The sequence below is a fragment of the Myotis daubentonii genome, chromosome 3, assembly GCF_963259705.1.
Source record: "Myotis daubentonii chromosome 3, mMyoDau2.1, whole genome shotgun sequence".
In the NCBI taxonomy this organism is placed as follows: domain Eukaryota; kingdom Metazoa; phylum Chordata; class Mammalia; order Chiroptera; family Vespertilionidae; genus Myotis; species Myotis daubentonii.
The window spans coordinates 60,204,898-60,223,870 of NC_081842.1; the positions used below are offsets into that span (position 1 = coordinate 60,204,898).

The 18,973-nt window shown below is 37.6% G+C and overlaps 1 protein-coding gene across 6 annotated transcripts in view; it reads right to left on the minus strand.

The window, feature by feature from the left end:
* STXBP5L (syntaxin binding protein 5L) overlaps positions 1-18,973 on the minus strand; it is a 232,336-nt gene that overhangs the window by 125,754 nt on the left and 87,609 nt on the right. For all 6 annotated transcript variants that reach the window (XM_059687723.1, XM_059687722.1, XM_059687719.1 and 3 more), the window contains exons 11-14: positions 17,369-17,441; positions 12,336-12,483; positions 11,360-11,427; positions 4,372-4,412 (exon numbers count right to left, since the gene is read on the minus strand). In XM_059687723.1, the coding sequence (XP_059543706.1) occupies positions 4,372-4,412; positions 11,360-11,427; positions 12,336-12,483; positions 17,369-17,441 (330 nt within the window). The remainder of the gene's footprint in view (positions 1-4,371; positions 4,413-11,359; positions 11,428-12,335; positions 12,484-17,368; positions 17,442-18,973) is intronic.

Below are 18,973 nucleotides of genomic sequence, written 5' to 3' on the forward strand. Positions count from 1 at the left end.
TTGGCAAACTAAGTGATATTTCTTCAATGACATCCATGAAATTGGAGATTTGTTTTTAAAATTAACCAGAGAACCAGTGCACAAAATTCGTGCACTCAGTGACCCTCAGCCTGGCCTGCACCCTCTCGCAGTCTGGGAGCCTTCTACAACTCTCCTGTATTCCTTATTTCTAAAATAGTTACCTACATCTTGCTGTTTCTCATCCTCAGACACTCCTATTCCTGACTATCAAATCTTAACAATCTTCCAAAACTCATATTAAACGTTACTCCATCAAAATACCTTTCCTTGATCAACCTGGCTCAAATAAACCTCCCATTCTGTATAACAAATTGAGGTTGTACTACCTTTCAGGTTCTTATGTTGTTTGCCCTGTAGTTACATATGTGCATTTATCTGTTGTAGTGATTACATTTTCTGAAAGGTATGTATGTTATAATAAAGTCTCAAATATCTTTCTTTATGTACATGCCCATCAGTTGAGCAGAGTACCTTATTCTTTTAAATTATGTACTTCTCAAATTAAAAAAATTTTTTTTACATTTACCAAGTAATTTATTTTTATTTTCACAGAACTTGGTAAACAAGAGATAAAGAAAAGTGAAGACTCATATGTAATACTTTCAACAATAATTAAAAAGAAAAGTGAAGACTAGTGGGATAAAAACACTTTTCCAAACCACAGAGTTAGGAGGTGAAGGCTATTCCTTGAACAGAATTCATCTGACAAAGTTTGGTACATTTTCCAATGTAGTTTGCCTTTTATAAATATAACTAGAGGCCCGGTGCACAAAAATTTGTGCACTGGCGGGGGGGGGAGTCTCTCAGCCCAGCCTGCACCCATTCACAGTACAGGACCCCTTGGGGGATGTCCACCTGTCAACTTAGGCCCACTCTCTAGAGGATCAGGCCTAAGCTTGCAGTCAGACATCCTTCTAGCAGCCAGGGAGCCCTTGGGGATGTCCAACTAAAGGCTTAGGCCCCCAAGGGATCAGGTCTAAACCGTTAGTTGGACATTCTTAATGCTGCCATGGAGGTGGGAGAGGCTCCTGGCACCACCACTGCGCTGGCCAGCCATGAGCCAGCTTCTGGCTGAGTGGCACTCCCATATGGAAGTACACTGACCACCAGGGGGCAGCTCCTGCATTGAGCATCTGCCCCCTGGTGGCCAGTGCACATCATAGCAACCGGTCATTCTGCCGTTCAGTCAATGTGCATATTAGCCTTTCATTATTATTATATAGGATGTCCCTATTTCCCCCCTTTTGCCCCCTCTACCCAGCTCTTGCCCCCCACTTCTCTCTGGCCATCACCATACTGTTGTCTGTGTCCATGGGTTGTGCATATATTTTCTTTGGCTAATCCCTTCTTTAAATTCACTTCTTTAAATTTTTATTTTCAGATAAGTGCTTATAACTGCACTATTACGTATTTTCTATTATATCATTTAGAATTAAGATATTTTTAATTGAACCCTTGTAAATTTTAGCGCAATTTAATAAGTTATGCTAGAAGCAATTAGAAGATTTTTCATGTAATGCAGATATATTTCAATTAATATTTTATTAATTTTTATTTTTAATATTTTAATTTGAAATAATCTCATACATCTAAGAAAACTATAAAATATTACAGCATATTATATGTACTCTTCACCCAATTTCTTAGATGTTAATAATTTAAACATAACCATTATACAACTAACAGAATTTGGAATATATTTTTCTTATAATCTCTTTAATGTTACTTAATCCATTTACTTTGTTTTTGTTAATCTTCACCCAAGGTTATTTTTCCATTGAATTTTAGAGAGAGTGAAGGGAAAGGGAGAGACACATTGATTGGTTGCCTCCTGCACATGCTTTGATAGGGACTGGGGATCAAGCCAGCAACTCAGGAACATGCTCTTGACTGGAATCGAACCTGGGACCCTTCAGTCCATGGGCTAATGCTCTATCCACTGAGCAAAACAGGCTGCAGCTTAATTCATTTACTTTTAATCTATATGTGTCTTTATATTTACAGTGGGTTTTGTTTTTGATTCACCCTCATAATCTGTCCTTTAATTGGTGCATTTATGCCACTGACTTTCAGAGTGCTTACTGATAGAGTTACTACCATATCAGGCAGCTTCTGGGTCTTCTGGGTCCCACCCTGCCTTGCCTTTTTTTCTTCTTTTTTTCTAAGACATTTCAATTTATTTAAAAGAAGCCAACATACAGGATATAAAGGGTATGATATTTACAACAGTACAGTAAATAAGTTGGTTTCCTGGTAGGATCAGTAGTCTTTCAGTGAGTATTAACCCCCTTTCTCCTTGATGCTCGACCCAGCTGGCAGACAAACAGCAACAGTGGGGTGGGATGGGATGGGAGTGCAGGATAGAAAGTCTCCCTGAAGGGATTAAAAATCATGTAGATGCTAAAATGTCCACAAAGGGGTCTTGGGGGTGAGGGGTGCCTCTGCCTCATTCCTTTGAGGGCTTGGCAGCAGGAATGCTGAGGGATTTGCCCCAAACTAACACACGGCCCACCCTGAGCCTGTAAATCTTTCACCCATGGAATATTCCCTTCCCGAGAGAATCAGCCCTAATCCCTTAGCCAGTGCCTGGAGGAGCCGCCCAGGCCATGGGCACAGCCAGGACTGTGGACATTTCATGGCATTTCCACTCCCACTCCAGCTGCCTAACAACTCTGCACTGCTCCCCTCGCCCACCTCCCCCATCACTCCATCAGGACACTGTGCACAGGGGGGTACACTGGTTTCCCCATGCACATTGGGAACTGGCTGTTTCTGTTTTCTGGAGTAAAAAGGTTCCTGTGGGTCGGGTAAGCTCTCTGCTTGGCAGGAAGTTCTGAAACAGAGCCACTGACCACGCCCACCTCCTCTGGGCATGGAGCAGTTCCGGCCCTCAGAGCTCATCTCTCCAGCAGAACTGAAGGGAAGACCGTGTGTACCGTTCTGTCCCTCAACCTTCACATGCCCAGAACCATCAGTGTCACACTTCCTAATTCCTATCACTGTATTTCATTAGTTCCATACTGGTTTACTAATCCCGAATCTAAACAGATTGGTTCAAAAGGAGATCCTTCTATTTTTAAAGTAGCTGGGGCTTCTGGGGGTGGGCCTTGCCTTGCAGCCAGGACCCACTGATGGGCTTTTCCTGGGCCTCAAGGCAAGACTTCCTGCTGGGGGAGGGCCTAGCCTTGCAGCCCCGACCTGCTGATGGGCGGCTCCCAGGCCCCAAGGCAAGACCCGCTGCTGGGGCTTCTGGGGGCGGTCCCCACTGGGATGCCTGGCCAGTCTGGGTGAGGGGCTGAGGGCTGTTTTTAGGCTGCCCACACTCCCTTTAGGGTGGAGGTCCCCACTGGGGTGCCTGGTCAGTCTGCATGAGGGGCTGACGGTCGTTTTCAGGCCGGGGGGTGACTGAAGCTCCCAACCTCTCCTTTTTTTCTTTTTTCTTTTTTTTTATTCTGGGATTTATTTACCTTCTATGGCTGTCACCTGAGCTGAGAGCCAGCTTTAGCTCTGAGGCCAGCTCCAGCTTGAGGCCTCGGCTGCTGAAAGCAGGTTATCTGGGCTTTGTTTAGCTTCTATAATTAAACATTGTTGCATCCGGAGCTCAGAGCTGGGCAGCGGCAGGCGGGGAACCTTGGCTTCCTCTGTCACTGGAGCAAGCAAGCCTCCTGTTCGCTTCAGCTGCCTGGCTCCTGGCCGCCATCTTGGTTGGCAGTTAATTTGCAGATCCGGCTGACTAGCCAATGGGAAGCGTTTGGGGGTATGGTCAATTTGCATCTTTCTCTTTTATTAGTGTAGACTAGAGGCCTGGTGCACGAAAATTTGTGCACTCGAGAGGTGGGTCCCTCAGCCCAGCCTGCACTCTCTAGCAGTCCATGAGCCCTCAGAGGATGTCCGATTGATGGCTTAGGCCCGGTTCCTGTGGAAAGTGAGCCTAAGCCGCAGTCTGGCCTCCCTCTGTGGGAGGTGGTCAGCAGTCACCACTGCCCCCAATTGCAGTCCCCTCCCTCTGCCTACTGGCACCAGCCTTGGCTGGCCTGGCGCTGCCTGCTCGCCAGGCCCGCCCCCCCACCTACCAGTTGTCTGCCCTTTAGTCAACTTGCATATTAGGCTTTTATTATATAGGATGGTTGGTAATAATGAGTGACTTCGGTCCTGTCTGTTTATATTATGGAAGTAATGCACAGTAGAGATACTCTACTGGTAAACTGCCATAATACTATAGGAAATAAGTTTTTGTAACACAACTATGTAATTATGCTAAAAATGTATCTGAAATATTATTCAAATAATTAATGAGTACATATTACCCAAGTGCTTCCTGTTATACGGGGAAAAAAACTTAAAACTTACTTGCAGAAGCATCCCAAAATTTTATTGATCCATCTGCATGACTAGATGAAAAATAAATTAGCATTAATTAAAGTATATTAAATAAAAATAATCATTTTTTTATTTATTTAAAACTATAAAACTTGAGTTACTGTTAAAGTTCAATTAAAAATACTGTTCCAATGAAAACTAGAGTATACTAATTCATTTATAAGCTCAAGAAAATGGTTTACATTTAAAACAATACATTAAAATTTAAACTGAAGAAAGAACAATAATTAGATTTTACTCTAAGAAGATTTTGTGTGTAATAAGAGAGCAATGAAAATGGATATATGGGAAAAAATATTTTTTAATATAAAATTGTTTACACTCAATAAAAAAAGATAGTTGGGGCAATTTTCATTATGTTAAAATAATTTTGAAATGAATATCATGGCGAAATTAAAGTTTCAAATTATAAAAATCAAATTCTTAAACCTAACTAGATTTTTATCATTATATGTTAATAATAGCAATTCTATAAAAACTTACCAAGAAAATAAAATAGGATAAAATACTTTCCAACACATTTTATGAGGTCAGTTTTATCCTGATACCAAAACCAGGAAAAAATATTACAAGAAAATTACAAATTAATATTCCTCAAGCATGGGCATAAAAACTTTCAATAAAATATCAGCAAACCAAGTGAAGGAATACATAAAAAAGATCATACATCATAACTAGGTAGGATTTTTCCCAGGAACTCAAAGCCAGTGAAACATTTAAAAAAATCATATTGTAATTCATGATACTAAAAGATTAAAAAAGAAAAGACAGATGATCATCTCAATAAATGCAGAAAAAGCATTTGACAAAAATTACCATTCATTCATGAAAACAAAACACACACCCCTCAACAAACTAGAAACAGGAACTTCTTCAACCTGCTAAAGAGCATCTAGGAACAACCCTCAGATTCCTCCCATAAATGAAGTCATATGGTATCTGTCTTTCTCTGCCTGACTTATTTCACTTAAGATAATATTCTCCAGGTTCATCCATGTTGTTGCAAATGGCAAGATTTCATTCTTTTTTATGGCTGAGTAATATTCCATTGTATATATGTGCTACATCTTCTTTATTCATTCATCTGTTGATAGACACCCAGGTTGCTTCCATATCCTGGCTATTGTAAATAATGCTGCAATGAACACAGGGGTGCTATATATCTTTTCAAATTGTTTTCATTTTCTTTGGATAAATACCCAGAAGTGAAATTCCAGGACCATATGGTAATTCTAGCTTTAATTTTCTGAAGAATCTACATTCTGTTGTCCATATTAGCTCATTAATTTAAATTCCCACCAAAAAGTACACAAGGGTTCCCTTTTCTCAATATCTCAATATGAGGTGATATCTCATTGTAGCTTGGATTTACATTTATCTGATGATTAGTAATGCTGAGTATCTTTTCATGTGTCTGTTGGCCATCTATCAGTCCTCTCTAGAGAAATGTCTATTTAGATCCTCTGCCCATTTTTAAAAAATATATTTCATTGATTTTTTTTAAATATATATTTTATTGATTTTTTACAGAGAGGGAGGGAGAGGAATAGAGAGTTAGAAACATCGATGAGAGAGAAACATCGATCAGCTGCCTCCTGCACACCCCGCACTGGGGATGTGCCCACAACCAAGGTAAATGCCCTTGACTGGAATCGAACCTGGGACCCTTCAGTCCGCAGGCCAACGCTCTATCTACTGAGCCAAACCAGTTTCGGCAGTGCTGGCATCTTTATTGATTTTTTTTACAGAGAGGAAGGGAGAGGGATAGTTAGAAACATTGATGAGAGAGAAACATCAATCAGCTGCCTCCTGCATACTCCCCACTGGGTATGTGCCCGCAACTAAGGTATATGCCCTTGACCAGAATCAAACCTGGGACCCTTGAGTCTGCAGGCCCGATGCTCTATCTACTGAGCCAAACCAGTCAGGGCTCTGCCCATTTTTTAATTTGATCTTTTAAATGTTGAATTCTATGCGTTCTTCACATACTTTTGATATTAACCCCTTATCAGACATAACATTTTTCATCCTTTTTTTCCTTTTTTCTTCTGACTCAATAATTTCATATTAGCTATTTTCTAGTTCACTGTTTCTTTCTTCTGATTAAGTCTGAAGTTGATCCCTTCTAGTAAATTTTTCAATTCAATTATTATATTCTTGTGCTTCAGACTTTTTTTCATTCTTTTTATAGTTTCTCTTTGTTTATATTCCCATTTCACTCATGCCTTATTTTTTAAAATTTCAGTTAGCTGTTTATCTGTGTTCTCTTGTAGTGCACTGAGCTTTATAAAAATAATTATTTTTATAAAATTATTTGTCAGGTAATTCATATATCTCTATTTCTTTTTGTTGTTGTTATTAATCTTTACCTGAGGATATTTTTCTATTGCTTTTAGATAAAGTGGAAGTGAGGGAGAAAGGGGAGAGAAGAGAGGGAGGGAGGGAGGGACACTGAAACATCAGTGTGAGAGAGACACATCAATTGGTTGCCTCCTGCATGTGCCCCAACTGGGACCCAGGAATGAATCTACAACCCAGGTACTACCCTTGATCAGGAATCAAATCCAATGCCCTTCAGTGTCAGGGCTGATGCTCTAACCACTGAGAAACACTAGCCAGGACACAGATCTCTCTTTCTTGAGGGTCAGTTTCTGTATGTTTATTTTGTCCCTTGATTGGGCCACATCTCCCTTTTTCTTTGTGTGCCTGATTTCTTGTTGGGAATTTGTAGTTTGAAAATACAGCCTCCTCTTATGAACTGGCTTTGTACAGGAGAAGACCTTTTGAAGTTTGGTAGCAATTATCTCAGGTAGAAACTGTAGTTTAACTTTAACCCTGCTGTTTGGCTTCTGTACTTATTTGCTTTGTTTAACAATAGAAAAGTTACTTTGATTTTCTGAACTTATATATGCTATCCCAATCGATTGAATGCTCCGTTGTTGGTGGTTTGAATACCCCATTGATTGTGATCTTACTAGTTTTAGAAAGCACATTCTTCTGTACCTGGGAACCAGGACAGCACGATTATCCTAAATTGCCTCAGTGGCTACAGATAATGCGTTCCGGTTGACGCAGTGGTCCCAAGACCAGGACTGCACAGTTACTCTAAATTGCCTCAGTGGCTCCAGATAACGTGTTTCTGTTGACTCAGTGGTCCCAAGACCCATGGCTCCAGGCAATGTGTTTCCGTTGATTCAGTGATCCGGAGACCCAAAACTATAACTAACTTGCTCAATTCTGCTTCTGTAAACTGCTTTTTTGCAAACCAGGTTCCTCATTCCAAACCCTGAGATGTAATCTATTGATTTTTGTGATTTTTGACTATATAAACCTGGTGTTGGGGCTAGGTAATTACTACGAGATTTGAGAGAACAAAATGCCCCCATGTAGTCCTGGATTTGCAATAAATGTGACTCCTTAATTCGACTTCTTGAGGCGTCCTTGTGTGATTTGCAGGGTACATTACAACACTTTTCCAATCAGCTTAGGTAGAAATCTTTGGGACTCTCAAATCTTTAATGGGGATGGGTCTTCTATGGACTTGTGTTTATATTCCCAATTAGAGAAGTTTGCTGGTTTTCTTCAGGAGCTTGTAGTCTCATGCTCCCTCTATTGTCTATCTTCAGTATTGAAAGTTTGGGGGAGGGGGAGACTTCAACAAACACTGAGCTCTTTGCTCTCTGAAGCCCCCAGGGAACCAAGTTCCATCAGTACTCAGACTCAGGTGAGACAGAAACTAATCTCTTGGGAAAACCCCTGAAAAGCAGGAATATTGCGTATACATTCTACTTCTCTTTTTCCTTCTGATGAGAGAAGGTGCAAGCTGGGCTTTCCTCCTGGACACAAGCTGTACCAATTTTGTGGAGAAGCTGACATAGTTGAAATAAAATTAAATGGCTATTTTAACCCATTTCAATGTGGCTGAACTTGGCTTTGAGTTTGCCTGGGCACTACAACTTTTTACTGGTTTCTCAAGTCTTCATAAAAACTTTTGGACCACATATTGTTGTTATGTCAGTGTCTCCATGGGGAAACAAGGTCTAGGGCTATCCTGATATCTTGCTGATGTCACTCTCCATAATTATTTTATAGAGTATTTTTTCAATTCCTTTTCTCTCAACCTGCCCATACTGTTATATTTGAAGTGACTGTATTGTAAATAGCATGAAGTTGGGTCATAATTTTTAATCCTCTCTGCCAATCTATGAATTTGAATTGGTATATTTAGAGCATTTAAACTTAAAATTAATCATGGGTAAGTTAGGACTTCAGTTTGCCTTTTTTTTTCCTTTCATGTTTTTTTCCTGCCTGCCTATGGGTTAACTGAATTATTTTAATCATCCATTTTGGTGTGTCAGTGTTTTTCAGTCTATCTGTTTGCATTGGTTTTTAATGGTTGCTTAAAGTATAACAACTTATCACAATCAACTGGTGTCATATTACCATTTTGAGGGGAGTATAAAACCCCCACCTTCCTTTACATTACTTTATCATCTATTTATAATTGTCTTAAAGATTTCCCCTCTACATATGTAGAATTACATCAGACCATCAGACAATGTAACTATAATATTTATTCAACCATAAAATATAATTTTTAAAAGTCAAGAGAAAAAAAAGCTATTGTATTTACCCATATTTTTGCTTACTGTGTTTTTCCTTCCTTCTTGATATTCCAGGGTTCCTTCTTTTATCATTTGCTTTCTGCTTAGAGAACTTCCTCTAGCTACTTTTTTAGGGTAGGTCTGATGCTGACAAACTGTTTCCTTCTGAGAAACTGTTGATATTTCCTTCCTTCCTGAATGATAATTTGTTGGGTATAGCATTTTGGGTTGCCACTTTTTTTCTAGCAGCATTTGAAATTTAGTTTTCCTTCTGGCCTCTACAGTTTCTGATGAGAACTTCACCATCATTCATAGGGTGACTACAGAATTTTGGCCTATAGTCATTTCTCTTGCTGTTTTCATATTTTTTTCTTAGTGTAATGTTCAGAGGTTTGACTATGATGTGACTTGTGGTTTCTTGTGGTTCATTCAGTTTCTGGAGTCTATAGGTTCATGTCTTCTGCCAAATTTGGAAAGATTTCAGTAATCATTTCCTTATATACATTTTTAGTCCTGTTTTCTCCTTATTCACTGGATTTCCACTGACACAAAAATAGAGGACATGTGGCTCATTATTGCTTAGCAGTGGTTGCCGGGAGCCGGTCCATGCTTGCTGTTTTAAGGGACCTGGCATATATGGCATACTGTTCTTAATATGTTTGCTCACCTTCTTGGCACCATGTGTTTTAAGCAAGGTCTCCTCTCTGAGAAAGGTTGTTTCCCCAGGTAGGGATTTTCCCCTGAAGTTAGGGAGGGAATAAAACCCCTCAACTAAGTGCCAGGTGGGTAATTAATCACTTTAACTACGAACAATCATGCTTAAGCTACATAATCTGTACTCCTTGGATTGGAGATAAGAAACGCCCTAACCTTTGTAATAGAGATTGATAGGATTGAATCAACTGGTATAAATACAGATGTAACAAGACAGAAAGTGACAGAACTAAGAAGAGAGAACCTACAGACAGAACCTACAGACAGAAGAACTTTGCTGGAGAGAACATGGCAAAAGATCCTGGACTGAACCTGACTACAGAAATTGCCAAGAGAACCTGACTAGAACCTGGTGACTGAACCTGGCTGGAGAGCCTGGACAGAACCTGGCTGGAGATCCTAACCAGAACTTCGCTGGAGATCCTGAACAGAACTTGGCTGGAGATCCTGGCTAGAGATCCTGGCTAGGCTGCTGATTAACTGAACACTGTCTCCGAGTCTTTCCTTCTTCGCCGACTCCGTCTACACCTTTGGGAACCCCTGGACCCGCTGGGGCTGGACCCCGGCAAGTGGTGAAAATTTTGGCCTCCCACATGACTCCTGTAACCCCACAGATGATGGGTTTCATCACCAGCAAGCAGAGTTAAAAGTCCCAGATTCCTACTCAGCCTTAGTTCAGTGTCAGAAAATGATACTCCTCCTCTCAGGAGGAAGCTGAAGCCTAATGAGGTTGAAAATCTAGGCTCCCCAGTCTGCCTTTGCTTGAGTGAGTTAGGGTGACAATTAGCTGGAGTAGAGAGATTATTTTCTAAAAGTTTTCTGTATCAATAGGCTATCCCTTTGCTCATCCTTTGGCTAGAGAGAACTAGCTTTTGTTGGTGTTTGGTTTGTTTGTTTGTTTGTTTGTGACCACTGGCAGATCTAGGTTGCCAGCTTCTTCAGCTCCAATTCTGGAATATATAAGGCAAAAAGAAAACCCAGGAAACTTACCACCATGTCATTCCTTAGAACTGGGGAGCCTTGCCAGTCTGACTCCCCATCTTTTCGAGCCATACTATGTTTGTTTAATATATAATATTCAGGGTTTTTAGTTGTATTCAGTGGGAAGAATAGGGAAAAGTACATCTACTTTACTATCCCATAAGCAGAACACCTTATTATCTTTTAAATCTCATCTTTATCTGTTGCTATGTCTCTATTTTCATTCTGAATATTAGAGCATTTAGTAGGCTGCTACAGAAAATGGCAACATTTCTGGTGTTATAAATTTTGAAGCATACTTTATATAACTACCTGGTTGGACTATAGAACAATGACTTAGAAAGAACTAAGAGATATTTTTAAGGGCCTTTCTAAAGCTAATAATCTGATTTCCACAGGAATTCTTCCTTGATTAGTCTCTCGTAATTTTTCTTTCTTTTACTTTTCCTACCCTTACAATCTACACTTAATTATTTTTGTGGTATGTCTACGTTTTCAGTGGTTTCATTCTATCTTCCACCAATGTTATAGTCTTTGGATAGCATTTTACTTTTACTTGAACAGTCAATCTGCCTAGAGCATAATTATGAGAAACTGTAAAAATTCAATGAAATATATTTGATAATAAATTGATAAATTTAAAATCACATCCCACTTACCCAGTAATAATAATTTCTGGATATGTCTGTGTCCCAAGGTTCCAAGCTCCTCCAGTGATTGGCCACTCCTAAACATATTATCCAGGAAAAATTTATGTTTACTTTTAAAATTTGAATAACTTATACATTTTAAGTGAAAATATTTTAAAATAAAATATTTCCTTATAAGTCAGTAGCTATAAAGTAATGGAGGATGATGTATGTAGCTATCTTTTAATTCTTTCACTCAAATGTATAATTCCAAATGTATAATTCCATCACCTTTAAAAATATGGATTTTTAACAAAGATTAAAAAGTCGAAATATTTTCAATTATAAAAATATAGTGTTGTTACATTTGCCATGTAATCTGTGTACTGCCAAACTATTTTGATGCCATTTAACACGGAATACAATGTAAATTGTGCCCTCCTCGAGTTGTCTACCCCAAAAAACCTGTACAAATAATAGAAAACATAATAGGTGGTCTACTACAATTGTAAGTATTTGAATCCTGTAGATGAAATTCCAGAAAGTTATTTAACAAATGACTTTTGATAATTATGTCTTGTTAATCACTGATTGATAAAAAATGATTAAGTAGGAAGAGTAGACTTAAATTTCTTAAAACATAATCCTTCACCCAAAATAACTAAAAGTTACATCTTATAACCCAAATCTGTTCTTTAAATATATACTATATATACTATATATACTATATATGTATATATACATATATATATTAGATAAGTATATATATATAATAGATAAGTGTATATATGTATATATAAAATATAAGTTTAAATTTCTGTAGGTTTAAAGCTATGTAGCATTTAGGAAATTTGAATTCCAGAGGTTATGTCTTTTATTGATTCCAGCTTGTAATCTCAAGAGAATTTTTCAAGTCTTTTTATGGAAATTCTGAAAATAATATAACAAAAAATTGTGATCACATGATATGAATTCAAGATAATTTATTTTTAATTGTTACTTTTACCTTATTACTGTATCCTTGTTTTTTATGCTTGACTCCTATAGCGTAGAGTACTAGTATCAAATCTGGTGGGCAATCAGCAAAGTACGCTGTGCACGTAACTGGTGATTCGTGTATGTCCATGGGATACGGATTTTCAAAGATTGGAAAGCTAATAGGTAAACACAATATATTAAGTTCAGTTTGAAATGATAAAAAGTAAAATAACTTTTACAAAACACTCTAAAATATTCTATATTTTAATTATGTATTTCACTTAATTATTTTTTAAGCATCATAAAAGAATCATATGAATAAGAATTACTTTTAAGTACTTATCTATAAAATGAAATATAAATATTGGTAGAATTTTACTTGAATAATGAATTTTCTTGCCATAATTCAAAAATTCCACAGTACTATTACTTTTATCTAAATATTTATATAACATACTTAAAGTATTAAAATATATTCTTAGTAAGTTTGACATGTTTTTCAAGGGAGGTAATATATAAGTGAGTTTTTTGTTTTTGTATTTTTTGCAGGAGTAATTGAAAGATGTGCATGATTATAGCATGGTTAATGTAATTTCCTAAACAAACTAGAGAACATAGTGAGAATGCAGACTTATGGATTCAGCAAATTTGATATCCTCAAGCCTACTATAATTTTAAGAGGCATATAAGTACAGGACCAAATTAATAATTCTTATAGCCACAATATATTATGCAGCTCTTATGTACCAGATGTACCAGGCACTGCAGTAGAAGGAACCAAATATTCTACATTACGTTTGTTCCAGGTTTGTGTAATCATGTTACTTCTGATATAATGTATGTTTGGGGGGCTATTAAAATAATTTCCCAGCCCTAGTTGGTTTGGCTCAATGGATAGAGAGCATCAGCCTGTGGAGTGAAGGGTCCAGTCAAGGGCACATACCCAGGTTGCGGGCTCAATCCCCAGTAGGGGGTGTGCAGGAGGCAGCCAATCAATGATTCTCTCTCATCATTGATGTTTCTATCTCTCTCTTCCTTCCTCTCTGGAATCAATAAAAATATATTTAAAAAATAAAAATAATTTCCTCCCCTCACTGTTAGGAACTTAATAAATAACTTAGTCCAATCTTCAGAGAATATGGTGTGTGCGTGTGTGTGTGTGTGTGTGTGTGTGTGTGTGTGTGTGTGTACGTGCTACAGATAGTTTCCCAGATAGAAATAGCAGTATATGCAAAATCAGGTGGGGAGAAACAAGCTGTGTTTAAAAAATGACAAGTAGGTTAAACTGCATGGATCAGAGATCCCCTCTTTCAGAGTAGAAATTATCAATATTTCTTAGATGGAAGACCTGGAAGTAAAATAAATGGATCACCTTAAAGATCAGATCTACAACTTGGCACCTGATAACAGCAAGTGGTTACAATGATAGACTCCTAACAAGGCGAACAATATTGTAAAAATGTTTGGGGGAAAATATTTTAGTATATTGATAAAGAGAATAGAAAAAGATATTTAAGAAAGAAATAATAACTAAATGTGTATTATAGGAATTTAGATGTAAAAGTGTAAATTGCTTGCTGTAGAAATGTAAACAAAGCTACAAATCCAAGAAACCAAGAAAAGGAAAAATTGTGTAAGCCCTAATGTTTGCTTTTATGCAGAAGATTAAATATGGGGATGGAGGGAAGGAAGGAGAGCCCAGAATTTCCAATCAAGATGGCAGAGAAGATAGAGGCTGCACTCATTTCCTCCCATTACCACATCAAAATAATAACTAAATTATAGCACAACCAAACTGAATTACCAACTGAAGACTAGTTGAACAGAAGTCATATAAGATATACAGAAGATGACACATAGAGACTGATAGAAGGGGAGGAGACACAAAATGAACCAGCCCTGCTCCTACATGTAGCAATTGAGGATCCAGAGGGATATCTCTCCCCTGAGGAGTGACGAGTTTCAGCCCCACACCAGGCTACCCAGCCTGGAACACCAGTGCCAGGAAGAGGAGCTCACATAAAATCTGGCAGTGAAAATTAGCCAGGCTCCCACCCCCCATAAGTACCCATCCATAGGTGAGTGGGTAAAGCAGTTGTGGTATATATACAATGAAATATTATTTGGCCGTAAAAAAAAGAATGTGACAGGATAGGTGGATCTAGAAGTTATTTATTATGCTAAGTGAAATTAGTCATACAGAGAAAGACAAATACCATATGACTGCTCTTATAAGTGAAATATAAAGGAAAAAAAAAAAGAACAAACAAAACAGAAACAGATTCCTAGATACAGAGAACAAAATTTTTGTTGACAGATGGAAAGGGGTTCAGGGGAAGGGTTAAAACAGTGAGGGGATTTAGTACAAACTGGTAGTATAAAATAGTGATAAGGGTGTAAAAGTACAGTATAGGAAATATAGTTATTAATATTGTAATAACCATGTATGGTGCTAATGGGTACTGGAAATATCGAGGGGGGTCATTTTGTAAAGTATATGATTGTCTAATCACTATGCTGTACACTATAAAATAATACAAAATAATATTGAAAGTAAAGTGTAACTGAAAAATTAAACTTCTAAAAATACATTTAATTTTAAAAATAAAAAAAACATAGTGTAGAATTAAAAAAAGAAAAAATGGTGTCTAGGTTTCTAGTACAGATGGCGAAGTATGTAAATACAGTATTCGCCTCCTCCCATGACCACATCAAAATTACAACTAAACAACAGAACAACCATCATGGAGACCCACCCAAAGTCTAGCTGAACAGAAGTCCTATAAATAGGGATATACAAAAGAAGCCACATTGAGTCTGGTATTAGGGAAGAAGAGGTGGAAAGTACTGGTCCCACACCGATGTGTGGCAGTTCAAAATCAGCAGGAATATCTGGGCTCGAAGATCCTCCCTTGGAAGCAAGGAGTCCAAACTCCCCATCAGGCTCCCCAGCCCAGGGTTCCACAACCAGGAAGAGAAGTTCCCCAAAACTTCTGGCTCTGAACACCAGCAGAGATTGTGGCTGAGTGAGTTAGTGACTCCAGTGAATGCCCTGGAGTCAGAGGCATTATTCTTAAAGGACCCAAACACAAACTTATTGCTGATGGGTTCAATTGCTCTGAGCTCCAGCAGTGCATTGGCAACTCGAAGGATGCCAGGAACATACAGGGAGAAATTGAATTGTCTGGCTTCAGGGAAAGAGCTAGAGGGGAAACTTTTTTTCCAGACAAAAGTACTGGCAGAAGCCATTGCTTCTTTGCTAAGTTCTTCCCATGTGGGTGCAGGTGGGCATCATAGATGAATCTCCATCAATCTGGCTAACACTGCCCCCACCCTATTGATTCCCTTGGACTCACAGCACCCAACTTCTGGACCCACCCAAATCACTGCTGTGCTTTATTGGAGAATCTTTTGATGACTACAGTGATGATATATGTGGAGCTGTTATTAATGTTAGAGCTAACAGTGATAAGACAGCAATATGGACTACTAAATGTGAAAACAGAGAAATTGTTATACATATAGGGAGGGTATACAAGAAAGATGTGATTGGTTATCAGTCCCATGCAGACACAGCTACTAAGAGCGGCTCCACCACTAAAAATGGGTTTGTTGTTTAAGAAGATACCTTTTGAGTATTCTCATAAGAGACTACATCAAGCTATTGAGATTTGGGAGCTGAACCAAAACCTCTTCAAAAGCAGAGGGGACTGCATTTAAATTTGATTTCCATGTAAATGTTGCTAAGATATAAGAGAAGTCTCATTTGCCTTTGTCATACTTCATGTGGAGACAAAGCCCCGTCTTCACTCTGAGGCCCAAAGTCTGGCAGGAGACAGTCTTTAAAATAATAAGAAATGTAAAATTTCATCTTTGTCAAAAGCTATGAAGAAGATAAACATGGGAACTATGAAAGTCCTTAATAGGATACTTGACCAAATTATCTAGATAAAAAAGATTTTTTCTGAGAAAATGATATCTGATTTGAGACTTATAAATAAGACATTAATAATGAGAATAAGAAAGAGATTATTCCATGAAGAGGAGTGAGAAATATACAAAAGTTCTGCAAATATAAGAAGTTAAATGAAGCCCTTGCTGTTTTGGCTCAGTGGATAGAATATAGGCCTGCAGACTGAAGGCTCCCGGGTTTGATTCTGGTCAAGGACACATACCTTGGCTGCAGGCTCCATCCTTGATCCCCAGCCCTAATCTGGGTGTATGCAGGAGGCAACCAGTTGATGTGTATCTCACATGAATGTTTTTCTCTCTCTCTCTCTGTCTCTCTAGTGTCTCTCCTTTCCTTTCATTCTCTCTTAAAAAAAAATCAATGGAAAAATATCCTCAGTGAGGATTAACAAAACAAACAAAAGAAGCAGTAGCAGCAGCAGCTAAATGAAGATTTGTGGGTCCAGAGCACAGAATGAGGGAAAATCAGATTTATACCTATCATCATTTATAATGAGTATGTGTAGCAAGGAAGACAGAGTTCATCAATTTCAAGTCTATGTTTTATTGTCCATGTAAAGGAGTGAACAGCACCACTCTTACAGCAATATTTTCTATTTGTTCCCATTGCCTACAACATAAAGAGAATTTATTTTAAAAAGTAAAAGAGGGCCTCCATCTTATCTGTCTCCAACATCCTATCCTGCTCTTTTGTACTGACTGATGAAGTAGTCCAATAATACTTTTATCATGTGCCATTTTCCTTTAGACTAGCAGATGGCCACATAGTACACCATACATTTTTTTCATAACAGCTGCTTTTGCTTAGGGGAGTAGCAGGAATGTGATCCATTTTGTTTGTTCTGATTCTCTAAACATTAGGTGCTGCCTTTAAAATCTCTTCGATGTTCTGTGTTCTCTTCACTTTTCCAGTTAAGTTTTCATTACTGAACCAAATTACATTTCTGTAATTCTAGCAAAAGAACAGTCCACATAAAGAATATTTACCATCTAAAAATACTAATGTCAATTATTTATAATGCCCTCCAGTATTTTAACTGTAATGAACAGATTTAAAAATAGTTAGTGGTATTCTGAACATGCATAACTTACTTGCTTTGTGTCAGATCAACTACAATGAGATCTTTCTCCAGAAGTACTACAACTGCATAGGGTTCTTGAAATTCTACAAGTTAAAAAAAATGAAAAAATTTTCATATTTCACATTCTATAAAATCACCAAACTTACACTTCTTTATCTCCTGTACAAATGTTATTTAAATGATTTGAGAAGACCAAAATATGAGTCCAAGTAAGAAGTATGAAGAGCAGGTTAAAAAACATATAGGTTGTATTTCTCAAACTTAATGTTTATGACCATGACAAGGAACAAGAAAAAAATGAGAAGTTGCATAGCATAGAGTTAAATATATCTCAAAAATAATAAGGTAATGATGGTAGATTATTTGAGGAGAGTGAGTCTGTCATCTCCATCTCATAAACACTTATTCTTCTATAACCTTACATTTTAGATTTAATTTCATGCTTGCAAGGAAATCCACTAAAGAAACAGTAGTTCTGCTTCTCTGATCTATGATACATATTATTTCCCTATGAGAGGAACACTAATATTAAAAATTTTACTTTCAATTCAGTGTGATTTAACATGTATTTAAAGATTGCCTACTCTGTGCCAAATGGTATACACCTCAAAAAAGCAGAGAATCTAAGGATAGTCTAGGATTTTCAAGTTCTTAAAATTTAACTGGTTCTTTTTCTATTCATCCCTTCCTTTCTCCAATATGTTCCAGAAACTTTGTAAGAGCAAAGGACATATGGAGAATAAAGTTGACAAGGTCCATGTTCTCATGGAGTTTACACTCTAGGGATGTATATAAACCATGAACAGTAATGTGAGCTATAAAAAAATAACATGGATTATGGTATAAGAAATTACTGTGGTTGATGTGGGAGCACTAATTTAGTTGTAGTGGTCAGGGAAGACATTGCTTTTCATCTATAATAAAGAATAATGGAAAGCCACAATTAAAGTGTTATTCTCAATTGAAAGAAAAAGTTTTTACAAAAACCTTTTACATACATGATATTTGAATCTCAGTAGCTAGAGCAAATATCAATATTTTTCTATTTCATAGGGAAAATTGAGGTCCAAAATGGTTACAAGATTGGCACAAGTTTACAAAGTTAGTGATAGAGCTGAAATTTTAACCCAGAATTCCTGACTCTAAATTCCATCCTGCTTTCATTACACCAGCAGTTTCTACTGGCCAGTTTAGTATTTAATCCTAAATTCAACAATTACTTGGCAGTAATTTCGTCCACAGTATTCTAGTCTTGGATGGAAAACTGGAATAGATGGCTCTCACATTCCTTACAGTCCTAAGAAGCTATAGAAACTATTTTTAAATCATATGCTATAAGAGAAAAACTAAACCAAAACCCTAAAACTCAGAAGGAGCATGCCATTGTTTGGGTGTCTATCTATGTGACAATATGCAGTCATACTGCTTGCTACTCAAACTGTTCTCAAACTGAGGCTCTTTGCCCCTTCTGTCTTATTTCTTAAAGTTGTTTTTCAACATTGTTTCAATACTTCTAGGTTGTTTTGTTTTGTTTTGTTTTTCAATTGGAAGAACATTGGGGTTTTATGCTACTAGTTTCTTCTTTTTCTTGTCTCCCCTCTTTAGGAAAATCATC